This window comes from Hemicordylus capensis, chromosome 2 (assembly GCF_027244095.1).
Source record: "Hemicordylus capensis ecotype Gifberg chromosome 2, rHemCap1.1.pri, whole genome shotgun sequence".
Taxonomy (NCBI): domain Eukaryota; kingdom Metazoa; phylum Chordata; class Lepidosauria; order Squamata; family Cordylidae; genus Hemicordylus; species Hemicordylus capensis.
The window spans coordinates 331,174,376-331,192,928 of record NC_069658.1 but is presented as its reverse complement, the minus strand read 5'-3'; the positions used below and the strand labels follow the sequence as shown (position 1 = coordinate 331,192,928).

Below are 18,553 nucleotides of genomic sequence, written 5' to 3'. Positions count from 1 at the left end.
TGCACAAGTAGGTGCTGAGCATGTTTCCTGAAGGGTACATTCCAGACAGACTGCCATGGTGAAATTTTTAAACAAGTTATTTATGTAGAATAGAATAGAATAGAATAGAATAGAATAGAATAGAATAGAATAGAATAGAATAGAATAGCCATCCATGTATGTGGCACTTGACAAAGAAGGACAGGATTGGTCCCTGCCCTCATGGGATCACAATTCAGATAGTGACACAAGGGAGACCACAGAGGTGGGTAGGCAGGCAGGGCAAACTGGGGAAGAATATGCAAATATTTCAAACAGACATATACTTAAGCTTCATTACTGAATTGGGAGCAAGTACTTCTGAAAGCCAGTCTTTTCGTTGAAATTTTTATTGATGTATTGTTTTAAACTGAATTGTATATATGCTTGAGATGTTTGTTCTTACATTTTTGGTTGCTTTACTGGACTGTGAACTGCTATGGGACTTTTGTAGTGGGTGGCATATAAATGTGTTAAAAAATAAATAAATACTTCCAGCATTGGAGCATTCAGCCACTGCAGCATCATGTGTGTGCACACATGAGCGTACACATGCACACAAGTGGGACATATGACCCAAATTATGAGCCAGTTAAAATGGCTTTTTAAGGCTATAAGTGGAAACAGGAAGCAGCAAATTTACGGTAGGCAGTAAGAGAACAGAATACAGGCAAGTCACAAAGGTTGCTTTGTAACAGAAAACACTGGAAGATTGTAGAGTTTATAGTAGCAGAGACCTCTAGAGTAAATCCAATTAAGAAGTCCTAAAAGTGGATCATTGACCCCTAAGCCAACAGTACGGAAGAACTACAGCAGCCTGCTCTGAGCAGATCAAGAGGGAGGATGGTGTGCAGAGCTTTGAATTTCTTCCACACTGTGCAACTGCCTGGATCACAGGGCAGTAAACTATAAACATACAATTCTGAAGGAACAAGTCAAGTGCTGGGGAAGCAAAACATTAGACGGTTCAAAGTAACATCAGTCAGGCTTAGCTCCGCAAGGTTCAAGAAAAGTTGTACCATCTTTTCAGGATACCAATCCAATGGAGAGCTATGAAGGTGCCTTAATTAACTTAGCAGGTATGAGCATGGTCAGGCTTGGATGACTGGATGAGACGTGGGGGAAGCCCAACCAAATACATCCTCAAACCTCAGACTGCGCCATCAAGATTCAGATTTGCCAAACACTAAGCACCAGGATATGGACATTATGTGAGGGAATTTCTTGGCTGGATTTAGGGAGGGTGGGGAAAGGCTGGCTTTAGGGCTAACTTTAGTCATTCAGGGAAAGGGGGAAAATGAAATTGGGTGAAGAGATGGAAAAGGAAAGAGAAGGGCTCAGGAAGTTATGAAAAGAAGTGAGAAATGGGTGGGCTTCTTATTTTATATTTTGGGATCATTTCTAAATTTTTACTTTTAAATTTAACTTTATGACAATATATAGATATGTGCTAAAAATCTGATACAAAACCTCAATGTTCCTAAATTTTGTATTTGCCTCACTTCTCCCATTATAGTGTCGAGTGTGCCATGACTCAACAATTAAATTGCTGCATGTGATTTGCTCTCATTACTAGAACAGTGCATAGTTTTTGGAGACATCATTCATGGCTCCACCCAAGACTGGCCTAGGTACTGCACAATTTTTCCCAGGCATGTTGAAAGTAAAGGCTTTCTGCTTGTTGCAGCTGTGATCTCTGCCCACATCTCAAGATGTGCTAAGTCACAGAGATGTTACGCTACATAACACAGGATTGCTTTCAGCAGGCAGTGAGCACAAGCTGTGTATAGGCAGACTTTCATTTACACAATAAAAACAAAGATTAAAAGAAGTTAAAGGATCTGTGCAGCATCTGCTCAGTGCGTGTGTACACACACACACACACACGCACAGTAGTAGGAAGACAACACAGAACATGGCACATGTAATCCAAAGATTCTTCTATGCATCCCACAGACTCCTCTCACAACCCTTGCTTTCATTACAAAGTCCTTAGTCTTTCTGGTTGCAGAGAGAGACTTGAGAAAGCCATGACAAAAAGAATGAAATGGTTAAAAGCAAAAGAAACAAGCAGCAGCTCAAATTCATTGCCTTCAACTTCCATGATTTCTAGTTCTATACTAAGACTTTTTTCAAGGCCAACTCAGGCATTTTACATTGGAGGGCAACAATTTCAGAAAAGGAACAATGCCTGCTAATAATGTATTGTAGCTTGACTTGACAAGGTTAACCAAAAAGGCTATGCCAATTATGTTACTCACAAGCTATTAAAAATGCAAATTGGCAATGGCCCTCTGGCTTATGATGTATTTCTAATGTGGCCCTCAGTAGATCAGGTTTCCTACCCCTGCCTTAACAAAAGAAAGGCCAAGTACTACATTAGCCGTTTTTTCACTTGATTTCATATAGGGGCTAATAGCTACCTTTAAAATCATGGTGCTTGTGGAAGAACTAGACTGATATCCTTGCTAATCAAAACACAAAAATGTTAAACCATCCAAGACAGATCATTAACAGTGAACAGTCTTTCTCTGTACATGATCATTTTGCTCAAAGCTTTATTTACTGGGGTATATGAAAGCCCTTTCCGGCATTGTGCAGGGTGGAAGATTACAAGAGCCACAGAAAGGCTGTATGTATGGAATCTTCTCTTCCAAAGGGCTATTCCTAAGCATGGAAAAAGCGAAGGCATCTAATTATTTAGGATCCTCTTCATACCAAGCAGGGTCTGCTGGGCTACTGGAGCATACCTATGTGGCTGCCTAGAAAAGCACTTTGAAGGAGCAGAAGAAACAAAGGGACTTTGGCCCAGGACTGAGGGTAAGGTTTCTTGGTGACAACAGGAAGTGATGGGCCACAAATTTAGCAGATCGGGATCCAGATGTGAGCTCTGGAAGAGAAATAGCAGCCAGTTAAGACTCTTGGGCCAGGACTCAAGAACTGGTCCATCTAATAGGAATGGGCAGGAAGGGATGTGATAGAGGCTGCATCATGTTGTAAACTGCCCAGATATGGAAGTTTGGAGCAGTCTACAAATTTGAGAAATAAACCAATAAATAAAACAAATCACAAGGTCTGGTAGGTAGGCTAAAATGCTAGGCCCAGGAAGTCCAGGACAGGGTACGTGTGCACACATTTGTCAGGTGTTGTGGGTTTCAAACCAGAAGCCCTGTGGATCAGGCACTGCCTCCCTGCACCACAGACTCTTGGTCAGGGGAGGAACTGCAGGCAATTCTAGCCCAGAGGAACATATCACAGCCCATAATCTCTCTCATCTGGGAAGCCAGGTGACATGGGGTGGGTGGGGGGGCAACCTGGCACCACTGGCAATCATCAAGACTCCTAGTTCCCTTAGTGTGGACAACATCCCCCCGTCCTCCCATTGTGCCACCAGACAATGGCCTTCAGCCAGCCTGTTTCTAGGCTGCCTGCTTGGTCTAAGAACTGTCCAACAGCAAAAGATCAAACTAGAGGAAAGCTTGGATTTATTTTAAACTCTACAGTTTTGCCCAAGACTGGCTCTGAAACAAACAATATATGAGAGGGTGCGGGGGAGAAGGGAAAAAAAGAAAAAGAAAAGGCTGGTCCCAATAATTCACTAAACTATTTAGGGTACTGAAATCCACAACAGATTGTGAGGAGCTCCAAAAGGATATCTCCAAACTGGGAGAGTGGGTGACAAAATGGCAAAGGCGGTTCAATATAAGCAAGTGTAAAGTGATGCATACTGGGGCAAAAAACACCAACTTTACATATACATTGATGGGGTATACATATATGTGGTGTGGTGGAGTATAGGGTCAGCGACAGACCAGGAGAAAGATCTTGGAGTCAGAGTGGACAGCTCGTTGAAAGTATCAACTCAGTATGCGGGAGCTGTGAAAGAGGCAAATTCCATGCTAGGGATCATTAGGAAGGGGATTGAAAATAAAAGTACTAATATTATAATACCCTTATACAAATCTATGGTGCGGCCACATTTGGAGAACTGCATACAGTTCTGGTCACCGTATCTTAAGGAGGACATAGTAGAACTGGACTAGGTGTAGAAGAGGGCAACCAAGATGACCAGGAGCACCTTCCTTATAAGGCTAGGCTACAGCATCTGGGGCTCTTTACCTTGGAAAAGAGGTGACTAATAGGAGATATTATCGAGGTGCATAAAATTATGAATGGAGTAGGGAAAGTGGATAGAGAGAAATTCTTCTCCCTCTCTCACACAACACTAGAATCAGGGGGTCATCCTATGAAACTGATTGCCAGGAGATTTAGGATCAACCAAAGGAAGTACTTTTTCACACAGTGCATAACCAATCTATGGAATTCTCTGCCACGGGATGTGGTGATGCCACTAGCTTGGATGGCTTTAAAAGGGGCTTAGACAATTTCATGGAGGATAGGTCTCTCAATGGCTACTAGTTGTTGGGTATAAGCCACCTCCAGCCTCAGAGGCCAGATGCCTCTCAATACCAGTTGCAGGGGAGCAACAGCAGGAGAGAAGGCATGCCCTCACCCCTTGCCTGTGAGCTTCCCAGAGGCATCTGGTGGGCCACTGTGTGAAACAGGATGCTGGACTAGATGGGCCTTATGTCTGGTCCAGAAGGGCTGTTCTTATGTCCATTCTAACTAGTGCTGCAGCTGAAAAACAAATAGGGACGGTATTTAGGAGCAACAGGATATGGATATGGCCAGCAGGAATAGGTGGCATGTAAGAACCGGCATTTAGCAGACCTGGCATATCTTCAAATGCATCTTCTCCTGTGCCATTACAATACATGGCATGCAACTCAATTTCCGAAACAGGGAATCTGCGATCGCACAGTGGGCACGACATGGGGTCATCAGCTGGAGGGCTGCGTGCAGATACATTCTCCCTAGTATCTTCATCAGCCTGAGGAAGAAAGGAAGAGATCAGCCAAGTTGGTCTTCTCACAGTTTTACTTCTTTGTGCTTAACCTTGCTCCCTTGATCTCCTGCCGTTTCTGGCCCTCCCCAGCCTCTGCACTTCCAGCACCAGTTTTTATTCCCATGAAACAGGTCAGATTTAGGAATTCTGCACTGATGAGCAAACATTACAGCTCTGCTATCAAATGCTTACTTCAAAGGCAGTGTGTCCTCCCAAATCGCCGTGAGGCTCCCCTAGAGAGCCATGCGCTCTATTTAAGGCAAAGGATCACCTGTGCTGCCACTGTGCCTCTCTGGGGAAAGTGTAAAACATCCTTAATCGAGAAAGTGAGAGCGTCAGCAAGCAAAAACAAATGAAACTGACAGAAGAGCCATGCGCCCAATCCAGAGCTTAGTCCCTAGCTGACAGCACTGCCTGCAGAGTGTGTGTTCTTACAGGGTAAGAGGAAGCTGCCCTCATCCCCATGGCTAGCTTAAGGCAATGGGAAAGCTTCATCTAGCCACAGAATATGGTCTGCACCATTGTACAATGCATTTGTGTGGGGCGGAAGTGAACCTCGGAGCTAGTTTCCTCCCAAGAAAGGAAGGGATACTGTTCCTGGAAACACAGCAACTTTGGTGATAGCTGCTTGAAATCACAACAGAGCAGGAGATTTGCACCTGAATCTTCCCAGACCAGGTCCAACGTTCTACCCCTGCACTCCACTGGCTCTCCAATGGCAAAAATGTGGGAGAGTTGCCGCAGTGGCTTTGGATTAACCCCCAATACAAATCCTGGCTAACTTATATTCTCCCAAGTGTCATTCAAAAGCCGCCACCAGGCTTCGTTTTGAATGTGAGACACAGGTTGGTTCAACAAGCTCAGCTCCTGAGTTCCCTGGCAGGGATAGAGGATGAAAGAAAACACATCAGAATTCTTCCTTGGCTTTTTGTGGGATAAAGCTAAGCACTATTATCTGCATGTCATTAAACTCACCTATTTTTTATCTCCAACAGAGTCTTGGAGTCACAGTGCATGTCTGCCTCTCAAAGGCAGAGCCGCTGCCTTTAAACATTCACGTTTGCAAGAGGCAGAAGACCGACTACTGCCACTGTATTCTTAACACTGGAAGATGGCAACCTAACGTCAGTCTGCCTAAAAGGCTCCTAAATATTCAAAGCAAAGAAGATTTGCCAGAACCATTAAAATGTCTCTTTAAATAGTAAACTAGCTATATGGAACCTGTGGGAAATAATCCACGATAGGGAGTTTTTATTTGGGTAAGGCTAGCGGACAGTCTCTCTCTTACACACACACACACACACACACACACACACACACACACACACACACACACACACAGAGTCACCTATGTCTTTAGAGATGTGCAGTTCCCAGGAAACCATCACTAGAGGTAGCTTGACTGACTGCTTAGGCATGCTGCATGTTTTGTTTTATGAGTGGCCTCCATTATGTAGGCCTGTTGCTTAGCAGCTTCATTACAGAATCTACATTGTCAAGCAAAAGCCCAAGTCTATGTGAGGAATTTCATTGACTGATTGAGGACTGCTTGTGGGTGTGTGGGTGTGTGCGCATGATTGGTGTGTGTTTTTAAGGACTAATCTCAAATGTGCCAGATTCCCTGCTGACAGGTGATCAGTGCTGAACGGCAGGGACCATCAACAGTTCTGCAGTCAAACCCTACACAAAATACTTTCCTAAAGAGATCTGACTCCAAAGCGGAAGAGTTGGGCTGGGAGTTCTGCAGTTATCCAGCTGCAGTGCAGAGATTACCACATCACATCTTCCCAGGTATTTCACTTCTTGGTGTTGCTACATCTCGTTAAATGCCATTATGCAGTGGTGTGTCATGAAGACATGCCAAATGCAGAACAAGACATGCCAAACCGCAAAAAATTCTGATCAAATCGGCGTTACCCTAATAAGATGACACATACACAGATGTGAAGAGCTCTCTGCTCCTTCCCATTTCCACTTTACGCAGCCTTGCAGATCACATCTTTTGCAAATACCAGGTGTCCAAATCAACTGCTTACACTCCCACAATAAATAACTCATTGTAAATGTAAATGCGGCATTGTGTAGCAACACTTGTCAGCTCCCTCCCCTCTGAATGGCTTCTGACAAGCCCTGGGAGAACGGATGAGAGAGGCTTTCACCGCCACATGACTGCCCACCCACCGTCCCACACCGTTTGCAAGAAGCGGTGCCCTGAGTGACTGAGGCCGCCTCCACCCCAGCAGCACTCCTGCCTACCGGCCAGTGGAAACACCATTTGAGGGGACAGCCCGCCCCTCGCCCAACAGGAAATCATGCTGGCTGCTGCAAGACTCACCTCCCATTAGCCACCAAAACATAAGAAACAAGGACTGTGGTTCTTTGTCTACAGGGCCGAGGGCCAAATCCTGCCGCAGCATTTTAACTTCTCTGCTTAGCCAGGTTAGCACTGGCGGGCTCCTGTCCAGTTTCAAGGATCTCCTTATTCAGTGGCTCTCTCATTCCTCTGATCCCCAGTTCAAAGGATCTCTCATTCTGACCACCTGCTGCCTGGACAGTTGTTTTAAGACACATGCTCCACCCAGTAACTATTTGTGGCAGACTAGGGGCTATTACATCTCCCTGGGATCCACCATCATTTGAGAGATGCTCTGATATTCCATACTTCTGCCCACTCTAGAGGTCTCTACCATTTTAGCATCATCATGCAAACATAGCATAGGTTGTAAGAACACAGCTGCTTGGTGGTGGAGTTATCCCATTCAACCACAATTCCTACCAAAGCAATGGTACACTGCCTGAGAAACCTAAGCTATGAAAAATACCAGAGCAGGACTGAAGTTTATTAAGTGATAATGTGAAGCTGCTCTTACATGTAACAGCAATCTTCATGCAGACACTCAATACAAGCTGAAGACTCCAAGAATTAGCCCTTTACAACAGAACCCTCTTGTCAAGAGCTCTCCAAATCACCTGTATTTATGTATCCTGCCAGTACGGCACTTGGGAATATCTTTGATATACACTGCCCCCGCCCCCACCCCAAACTGCTACCGAAATAGATCTTTTTACTAGAAGCAACAGCCCAAGTCAGATGTGATGCTTGTGACAACTGCATGATGTTTGTAGCACTTGGTATGGAGACAGGAGGAGGCAATTCAAAGACAATGGCACTCATTTGGTGAGGAGGCAAGCAAGAAAGGCCTTTCCCTGGATCAATCCAAGGATGGTGGATTCTCTGAACAATTGGTACAAGTTAACCATCAGAAGCCCCACACACGCACAGCACACATGATAAAATTAAGCCAATAGCAACATGCAGAGCAGTTCCAAAACCTCTCCCACGATGTCTGCTCTCTTTGTGTGTAAGCATGCTAGTCTCAGCCCTGGAAAGCAGAGAGGTGCCACCAGTGAAAGTTTAATCACACTGCAAAGTCACAGTTTTGCCAACATGCTTGTAACCCCTTGTTCATTCAGACATAGGCGCCCTGGGGGCAAGCAACTGGCTCCCTTTCTTTAGAGCAGCCCAGTAATGTCCTCTGGCACATCACAAGCCATGTCGCACATTGGTAGGTGTTGCACGCAAGATAACAATCGGGAGAGAGTCGCAAAGCAGCCCTTTCCGTGAGTGCAGATGCCAAGCTGGCAATTCACAGGCAGCCATGATGGAGCCAAAAATGACTGGGAGGAGCTGCTGACAAGGGGAGGGAGGAGGACAGGAGACCAAATGTAAGCGCGTGCACGCACACACACACACACACGGCTGCCCTAATGTTTCCTAGCAGGCTGTGTGGTTTGCACAGCAGCTCATTTTGGAAGACAGGCAGGAAACGAGACTCTGCATTCCAGACGCTTCACTGGCTGTTATCCCTTAGGGATTTGCTTACCTGCAGAGAGACATCTTTGCTGGATGAATGGATTTCTCCGCTCTCGGGCTCGATAGCTTGTGATGGACTCGGCTGGGTCTCTGCAAGAGAAGCCTCCCATGTTAACAGCAGCCTGGCCCCTCCCTGTTCTCAAGCCCGCCCCCCCCCAGCCCCCAGCAACATTCCACACTAGCTGATAAAACTTATCCCATTTGCTTTACAGTGTCTTCACAGTTTCTAAACATTTTTTAGACTTGTCACAAATGTTAGCAGACAACGTGCAACAACATCGCTGGAGTAGAAGTTTAAAGCTATAGTGCGGCAGTGTGTGGATAAAGCCACTGCCACTCGGCAGCTTAATGGGGAGTGGGAATCAATAGGGCATGCAGACAGTACACATTGGGTTAGGTAGGTGTTTGCTGGTGAACAGCACCATGAAAGAGCAAAGCTCTCCAACTCCAGAGGAAGACAACACACCTCTTGGCTTTACCATACAGCATGCCTGCTCTCTCTCTCCCCCCTTAGAACACACCCCTCAGTTATTATCAGGAATGAAAACCTCATCTAGTCCCCTGCAGGAAACCTCACAATTAAACCCATTCCTGTATCAGATGTGACACTGAAAGAGCTTGCTTTAGAAAAATAATTTCAAAATAAGATTGGGCCTGGAAGAGAACAATTTAACCTTGAACAATTTTCTTGCTTACTGAATATAAGAAAATTCTTTTCCCCTCGCGTGGTTTTGAAAATGTATGCTTAAGGCAGACGGATTTGTAAGCATTGCTGTATGATTGATTTGCTTTGAACTGAAAAAAGCAGACATCATTCCGGATGCCATCAGCAAAAGCAGCAGGCGAAGAACACTGGCTTCTAACTAGGCAACCCTCCTGTCAGAGCTGGGCTTCACACCTCTGGATTTTGGTGCCCAAACAGCTATAGATACTGCAGCTCCATTAAACACATTTGTTGCAGAAGGTAGAGGGGAGACCTCATTGGCTCTGCCAGAGAACTGGGAGGAAGGAATATTTCATTCCATTTCCAAAAGACAAGATCAAGAGATCTGGTCCCAGTGTGCTTCCCTAAGAAAGAAACTGCCATAAAACACTTCTATAACTGGTACTAGGACAAAACAAAGCCTCTCAGCAGGTAGTCCATATCCTTGCCAGGAGTCTGGGGCCAAGCAAATAGAGGGGAAAGGGAAGCAAGAGTGCAGCGTGCCAACTTTATCATTGGGGGTCCCCCAATAAGGGAGGCATCTCAGAGAAGCAAAAAGCTCACAGGGACTGCAAAGAGCCCCACTGGCTCTCAAGGGTGTCATCAATTCTGCTGCCCGTGCAAAAAGCATTGGGTCAGGAGGCAATAGTAGGACTCTCCGAAGCAACTGACCATACCACCTTCAAGATGCCCACCCACCAGTTTGAGAAATGTGAGACTTCACCATTTAAAATCCACCCAAAAGCACAGACTTGTCTTCTGGGGAAGGCTGTGACCTTTCTGACCCAAAACCAAGTAAATTGCATCGAGGCTCATACCAGGGCAAATGGTGACTTCTTCCTCAGCATTATTCTCTGCGGCAATGTCTGGGCTCCTCTTGCTGTCCAGGGGGGTCAAGGCAGAAATGCTACTCAAAAAGACAAAAGGCAATATTACAACATGCAGGGCCCTGAAAGTCAGATGCAATCTTGGGAGCTCTGGTTATCCAGGTAGGGTAAGCTGGAGAGAATGCAGGGAGAATACAGGCTTGAAAAGGCCTTCCCAAACCATGCGACTGAGGAGGAAGCCCTTCTCCTCTAGAGGTGCTTTCCAAAAAGAAGAAGAAGAAAGGGCTGCTGTGTCATGCAAGAGAATGTCTACTCAGAACTGCAAACACTTCTTTGATGTTTTCGGTTCTTGGTCAGAGGAGTACTGCAGATGACAGAGCAGTCTCATCCTTCGTGAGGAACTCCTTGCAGCAAGAAGGAGTGAAGAGCAGCCTGACACTGAACTCTGCTTTCTCCCATCCTTTACTGCTATTTTTTTCCATTCCATCACTGCACACGGCTCTCTAAAGCAGCAGGAATCTGACACAACTCAAAGCTTCCCTACAGCAAAGTCCTGCCAACACAAGCCGAGCATCTCTTGCATGAAGCATTTAACTGTGTCTGGTTTCTCTCATTTTGACCTTCTAGTGCCGCCATTTTCTTCGCAAAGCACAAGCTCACCACGTCACAGGAAGGCACTGGCTGATCAGCCCTGTCACCATCAGAGCTCTGTGTGGCTCTCCAATGGGTGTGATCAAGTATGCAAGTACATACTTGAGAAACACGAATCCCCACACTGACAAAAGAGAAGATTTATTAAACTCAGCCATGAGCCTCAGAGAGTAGGGAACAGCCACCACAGATTTATGATAAATAAGAAAATCCTGATGGGAAACCACAAGTGACTTCTCTCACTCTCTCGCTAAATAAACCATCTCAACGCATTTGTTATGAGCCTTAGCTGAGCACAGCTTACTTGGTGTAAACCATCAAGACTCACTTCAAAAGGCCTCACACGAAACAATTTGCTATGACATTTATAAAATGGGCTAATCAATTTGAAGTCAAACTGCATTGCTTGCTACACCAACTATCTCCTAGTAACAAAGCATATAATCATTTATTAAAATCTCAATCTAGTGTACTTTGCACGATGCAGGAAACAACAAAGCTGAGTGGCCCACAGAAAGCGGGGGAGGAAGACAACTCCAGCTTATGCTGCTTTCCAAATTACTCCAGCAGCATCAGAATCAAAGAGCATCTGAAGCCCGCTGACCAGGGTGCCTGAGCTCTGCCCAGCACAGGGCTCTGCTGGCAAACTGCCAGTTGACAGATGGCTACCCTTAATGTGTACAAAATTGAGAATACTGCAGATCTTAATGCAGATGTGCCGGCTGATGAAATCAGATGTCACAGCATGTAATGGTCAATCTTGATCCTCGCAACCTGATGAGGGCAGCCACCAGCTGCAATGCGAAGACCCCAGGGCCACCGTTTGGCAAATGGACTGCACTTCATCAACACTGCTTATGCCTTGAAAAATGGACACAACACCTAAGATAACCACAAGACGAGTGCTTTCCCCGCCTTCCCACAGGCAACAGAAGAAACAGAAGGAACCTTAAGGACAGAGGCTTTACGCCAATGCTGCTTGCTGTCCCTGAATGGAGCTGGGGGACCTTTCCAATCAAGCGCTGGCTAATGAGTACTTGAAATATTAAGCCCTAGTGAGGAAATCTGACAACCAGAAAACAGGGGGAGTCTCTCCATCTCTCTCCTCCTGCTCAGTCCCAGAACCTCCTGACAGCTGTGACGGCAAGGAAAGGGATCCACAACTGAATCCTCATCCCAAGCACAGTCATCAGAAGGGTGAAATTGACATCAGTCTTATTAGACTATATACACACTAATGCTTGCCCCACTGCAGGGTGGGAAGAGCTATCACATTAGCCGGTTGGCTCCTTCATTGAGCATTCAGCCAAAATGCTATTAGATCAATGAGAAAAGAGGGTACCAGGCAGGGAAAAACCGGTGGATTTGTGCTAAGAGCATTTTAATTATAAAACCTGGGAAAACTAACCCACGAATCAAGTAACTTCTCACAGCTGGACTTGTGGCTGAACAGCAAACATCGAAACCTTCCTGGCAAATTACTCCATGCATCTTCCCCTATCTGCACCATCTCCTACCGTTTCCTTCATTTCCTGATCTCTACTGCAAGCCATCGCAGCCCCAGCATGCTTCACTCCTGCTTTGGGAAGCCTGAAGGCGGCAGACCTCCCAAGGAGCATGCCAGAAACGGTCACCGTGCTGTGCTCTGCCAAAGGAGGCAGCAGGGACCTCAAAATGTGAGTAGCAGGCAGCTGCATCCCAGTTCCTTTCCTTAATCATCTGAAGCAAAGGCAAGGTTTGGGCCCTCCCCAACCAGACCTGCCATTTGCTCTCGCTTGAATTGCCTTTCCCGGAGCACTGCTTGCTCTCTCAAGGAGACAAACGTGCTGCCGCTATTAGGATACGTTGTCTTGGTCTCCTCTTCTGCTCTTGTCTCTTCAAAGAATGTATAGATATATTATATACATTTAAACACTGCTCCACCATGCGGTGTGCATACCCGCCAAGGCAATGTCAGTTTACTGCTCTAACCCGCCCTTCCACAAGCCCCAGTCTACTGCTTTGTGGTGTCAAGTCAAATTAGATTAGTCCGCTCTTTAGGCCAAGGACTGTACTTTCTTGTCTTTACTGCAAGGGCCATTTTTCACTTTACATTTTGAAGACATGGATGCATTGCTGATGATGGTCACACTCCTCTGCTGGAAAATACATTAAAAGGCACTGTAAGAGTGATGATAATATATGCAGTGATCTCAGAGAGAAAATCCTATACAGGGTCAGAAATGGCTCCAACATTTGGCTACTATGTAAACCAGAATGAAGTTCCTCTCCTCACTTACTATACTCCAACACAACATAGTTATATGAAGCAGGTAAACGTAAGGTTTCTGGGAAATGATTGCAGAGAGTGAGTGAGTGAGTGAGTGTGTGTGTGTGTGTGCGTGTGTGTGTGTGTGTGTTGAAGCCAGACACAAAATGGCAGTCTGGGTAGGTAGAGCCAATCATATAATGGTGGTTTGTAAATTTTAAAAAATCTACAGAATAAGGAATTTTAACACCAACACACCTCAAATGGCCAAAGATCTGATCAAAGGCAACCGATTAATGTTCGTTTTACAGATGATGAACACTGTGGCTGAGAGATAAGCCACAGAGACAGCCACTGAATCCAAGGCAGATAATCTTTTCCTATTTTGCAATTTCCCAGCCTTCTTAACAAAACAAAACAAAAACAAAAAAAACAACAAACCTGCACCAGACTATACCTGTTTCACTCCTTGTTTCAGATCTTTTTTCACGTTTCCTCACCATTTTTGTCATAGGAAAGACATAGAATCAAAGAATGAATAATCCAGACAGAGATTGAAAATGGTGTGACCGCACCCACATTCAGCCAGCCAATCAGAACTGCAGTATTGGCTGGAAGGGATGGGAAGCCCAAACTCCTGGGGAGCTACTTCAGATAAGCCCAGAGCTACTGGTAGCTCCCAATGCCCACTCCTGCAATATACAGCAGCAAATAGAGAGAGAAGAGGTCCATGCTACAGTTTCAAAATATCTCCATCCAGCTATAAAGGCTAGGTCACGGCAGCAGCCTTCTCTCTCTCAGGACTAACTCCTCTGTAACATATTTACTCACCTTTGCGTAATCTGCATGGGTTCCCCTTCTTCAAGTGCATCTTCTGCAAACAGCACTTGGGAGGCCTAAGGAGGAACAACACAATCAAACCAACATTTCATCTTTTAATGATGGCTTGATTCTTTGAAGCTAGAACTTTCAACGGAACAGAAAGGAGGACAGCAGCAACATAAAGTCTTTTAGTGACCTGTGCATTGAAAATCAGTGAGCTCTATAACAGTTCAACTAAAAGGGCTTGAAGGTCATTTAGTCACAGAATCATAGAAGTTGCAAGAAAACACAGGGCCATCGAGATCAACTTACTTGGGTAGATCAAAGTAGGGTCATTGTTCCAACCCATGTCACGGCACACTGTCTGGAAGACCGCAGTGTGCCACAAGCAAAGAAGTGAAGCAAACAAAATACACTGTGCTGTGGGAATCAGGAACTGAAGGTAGTGATGAGAATTGTAAGGAAGCTCAGCCCCTAAAACCATTAAGCTTGAAGGGTTCAAATTCGTAAACAAAAATCTTGTGGAAGCCAAAGCTGAGAAAGTAGCACACTGAAAAGCAAAAAGACGTTTCTTGTTGCTACATTGTCCTCTGCTGGAACATGAGGAGGAAGAACAATCTCCAAATATATTCTGAGAACTCAGAGTTTAGTACTGAACACGTTATGTGTAAACCGGCCAACTGAATATTGGGAAGTGGATTACCGTTAGGTGTTGATGGAAGTCACCCAGCAATTAAGTAATGTGCTAACTGTGGGGCTGGTGTGCAAGTGTATTTTACTACAAAATTTGCAACTGAAACAGCTCTTTGAATTTGAGACTCCTCCCTGTCTTTCTTTAAATAGGTCCAGGTGTTGTCTCCCCCTTAGGTAAACAAACAAATGAACCTCATCTGTTTCTGCTCACTGACATGCCTGCTTCTTGGTACAGGAGAGAAAAGCATTTGGAGGTGTCTTTTGGACACCCATTTGGAGATGGGAGAATATCCCATCTATTTCTGTGTCTCTCTCTTCTACTCATAAAGCAATTTAAACCAACAAAAACATGATAGTGATGCCACCAATGCAGCCTGTCTTAGGTGAGGAAGTGTGCCACTTGCAATGGATTACCAAAGCTCTGGCAACCTCTTTATCTTCCCAAAGTGGATCAGAGTTCTTAAAGAGCCAACAACACTGTAGTATTCAAGTAAATCGCTACAAGCTCAAAAAGCCCAAGGGGTCACTAAGTAATCAAACCCCTAAATTTTTAAAGTATCCTAAAATGTATAATTAGCAGAGTAAAAAAAACCCCATCCAGTTCAAGCATGTGGCCAGAAAGAGCAAAACCCTCAGAGTTATATGGGTGAGTCTGTACTGAGAGACTCTTCATCTGGCCCCAAGAACAGCCATCTGCTATACTGTATTAATGCAAGCAAGACATATTCCTGAAGCCAACGTCCCCATGCTGAGGAACTATGCTAAGTGTTATTGCCTCAGTTCACCTGTCCAATACGCCATTTTCTAGTTGCACTTCTGATGCCTCAAAAGAAAGGAGAAACATCTCAATAAGGAACAACTGAGACACCAAATTACAACTTACAGAATAATAAAGGTAAAGTGTGCCATCCAGTCGACGTCGACTCCTGGTGACCATAGAGCCCTGTGGTTGTCTTTGGTAAAATACAGGAGGGGTTTACCATTGCCTCCTCCTGCACAGTATGAGATTATGCCTTTCAGCATCTTCCTATATCACTGCTGTACAGAATACCCCACCTAAAATCATACAGCTCAGTCCTAAAGTGGATAGCTAAGCCATTTGTTCAGGAAGTATTAGGACTTTTCAAATCTGTCCATAAAGACTTGAAAACAGGTATGCTGTCTTGGCCATAAGGCACACCATATTATTCACCACTAACCATATACCTGGCACACAGCTGAAGATCAGAACAAGACATGATGGCACGAGGTGGGATTTGAAAACAGAAGCTACTAAAATCAGAAGTTCAACGTCCTGTTCTCGCCCTATCTAGGGACATTCAGTGGGTGACATGACATCGGGGTGTTGCAAGCTGCCCTATTCCCATCCCCAAGCAGCAGCCAATGAAGTGGAGAAGGGCCAAGGAAACTTGCACCATGATGATGTTACATCATGAGTGGAGTGCCCTTAGACATAACAGGAGAGAAGGAGCCTGAGAAATGAGACTGCAGGAGTTTCAGAAGGAGCCTCACATCTCCCATAACACCTAGTTTTAACCAATACTGGACAACAAAAATATCCTTTAAACGTGTTCATCTAACTAGACGATGGAGGCATGTGCCCCTTCCTGAACAACAGCGGGGAGTGGAGCTTGAAAGGACAGCAAAAGCATGTTAACTGTTTCAGCAGCATCTCACTGTAAGGGAACTGAGCGTGGAACCACTAGGGAGGAAGACCTAAAGGAAACTGTAGTTACTGCCGTAATTAACAGCTTTGTAATTCAGCAGATGCTGGGGGTGGGGGATGGAAGCAGTCAAGCAGGATTGCCGGCAGCTCACACTGCCAGGAGAGGCATGTTACAGATTTAATACCCTGGGCGAGAACTGGTCCCACTGTCCTCCAGTAGCAACAAGTGGTCTGGGAGGGGTGTGTGCATGGCGGTGGGGAGGAGGCGGCGGCAGCAGCAGCCTGGTCTGAACAGCTTGGACAGACACACTGGCACCTTAAATACTTTACAGCTTCCACGACTGTCAACACAAAGGGTGCTGAAACCGTGACAAAGAACGCTAGTGGGTAATTATGGCAAAGAAAAATGTAGTGCTCAAATGAGGCTTAAAACATGGGGAAGCAGCCTTTGAATTACCTGCCATCAGCTCCATGTTCCATTACATGGCGGAAGAAAGGGAAAGGGTGTTAAGAATCACCTGCCGCAAAGCATATTGTCAGACTCGGCTGAAGCCCCTGCCTCTGCTTCTCTGCTATACCTTCGAGTGCTTTAGTGTATATTTATGAGCTGGAACTCAAGCTTTTTACATTTTAATTGTGTTTTCAGTTTGCCCCAACAACCCCATTTGTTTCTTAGAGTCCTAGAGCCATTTTAAATGTCAAGTCTATTACTCCCTGTTTTTGCTGGAAGACTGCTTAAGACATGTACACTAGAAGCCTGCATTCCTCAAGGAAGTCGTAGAAGGGATGCCGAATCTCGGGTTAAAATGCTCCTTACTGCAGGAATTCACTGGGGATCAGCATGAAACAGGTGCTACAACAAGATTCTCCTCTCAGCAGCTGTCTAGCTCTTTTAGGTTTCCTAGATTTTCATCAGCATTTCACCTGCCACAACATCTTCCAGGTTAAATGAGGCCTGCGTTTCTAACAACAGAGGCCAGTAGATTAAAAAAAATAGCTTTGACACAAAACCACTCCGGTCATCTCCATCCATCATAGAGGAGCAAAAATAGGGCTCAAGTCCAACACTCTCTCCTCTGCAGGTCACCTTTAAGGTGTGTTTAAATATAGCCTCTTTGGATCCAAGACTGAGAGACCCAGAGCACAGGCTGCACTGCACTTTTGCTTCTAAACGAAAATGCAGACATGACAGTTTTTCCTCAGAGTGTTCAATATTACAAGACAGAATATAAATATCACAAAACAAGTTAAGTATCTTTCCATCACCAGGGTAAACAATCAAATACACTTGAAAATAGTAACAACAAGGTTGAGCTTCAGTCAGAGAGAAGATAAAGTTATACAATGATCTAGCAGCGAAGTCATTATGAAAAATGAGGGTTGGAAAAGGCTGACACAAACCTAAAATACAGCAGCAATAAATACTTCATCTGACTAGCAATCTGTTTAAACAACAGCAATGACCGAAAGCTGCCTCTAGCTCTTGAACTGAGACCAAGACTGACACCTAGTGGTCACCAGGCAGGAGACAAAATGGCATGTTCAGAAACAAAGCAAAACACACAAGAACAGGTTATTTGGAGCCCATGCTTGCCAAAACAACTAGCAAGTTAACCCTGTCACATCTCATGCCCTGTCTAACAGCATAGGGACTCAAAGGAAAAGGGACACATAAAAATCATCAGTGCTGTCTAGGTACCCTCCAAAATAGAAACTGTATTACTGGCCAGGGGCATAACTATAATTGAACACGAGGGACAAAAGTCCCTGCTCCCACCCCTCACCAGCTGGGTGACAGCTTGCTCTCTCTTTCTCTCTTTCCCCCTCTTGTACCTCTCTGAAAAATAAGGGGGGATGCGGGGGGGGGCAGGGGGCCATCTTCACGTTTTGTCCCAGGGGCCACTCCAACTTTGCTACACCCCTGCTACTGGCCAGGAAACATGGAAAAGACACATGAGAGGTTGTGTGTATGTCACATTCTTCAAAAGACAAAAGCAGCAGGAAAATAAACACTCTCGCATTTAGTACAGAATAGTGCAAGTTTTCAGCTGAAAATATTGCTTTTACAAACTAGGCTCCAGAGCACTTTTCTATCTCTAGTTGCACATGGACCTCAAAGGACTCTTGTAAGACAGAGAACAGGCA

At 45.1% G+C, this 18,553-nt stretch overlaps 1 protein-coding gene across 5 annotated transcripts in view; it reads right to left on the bottom strand.

The window, feature by feature from the left end:
- Positions 1 to 18,553, bottom strand: part of UIMC1 (ubiquitin interaction motif containing 1) — an 85,171-nt gene that overhangs the window by 15,961 nt on the left and 50,657 nt on the right. For all 5 annotated transcript variants that reach the window (XM_053292811.1, XM_053292812.1, XM_053292808.1 and 2 more), the window contains exons 6-9: positions 14,059 to 14,123; positions 10,320 to 10,408; positions 8,809 to 8,888; positions 4,750 to 4,909 (exon numbers count right to left, since the gene is read on the bottom strand). In XM_053292811.1, the coding sequence (XP_053148786.1) occupies positions 4,750 to 4,909; positions 8,809 to 8,888; positions 10,320 to 10,408; positions 14,059 to 14,123 (394 nt within the window). The remainder of the gene's footprint in view (positions 1 to 4,749; positions 4,910 to 8,808; positions 8,889 to 10,319; positions 10,409 to 14,058; positions 14,124 to 18,553) is intronic.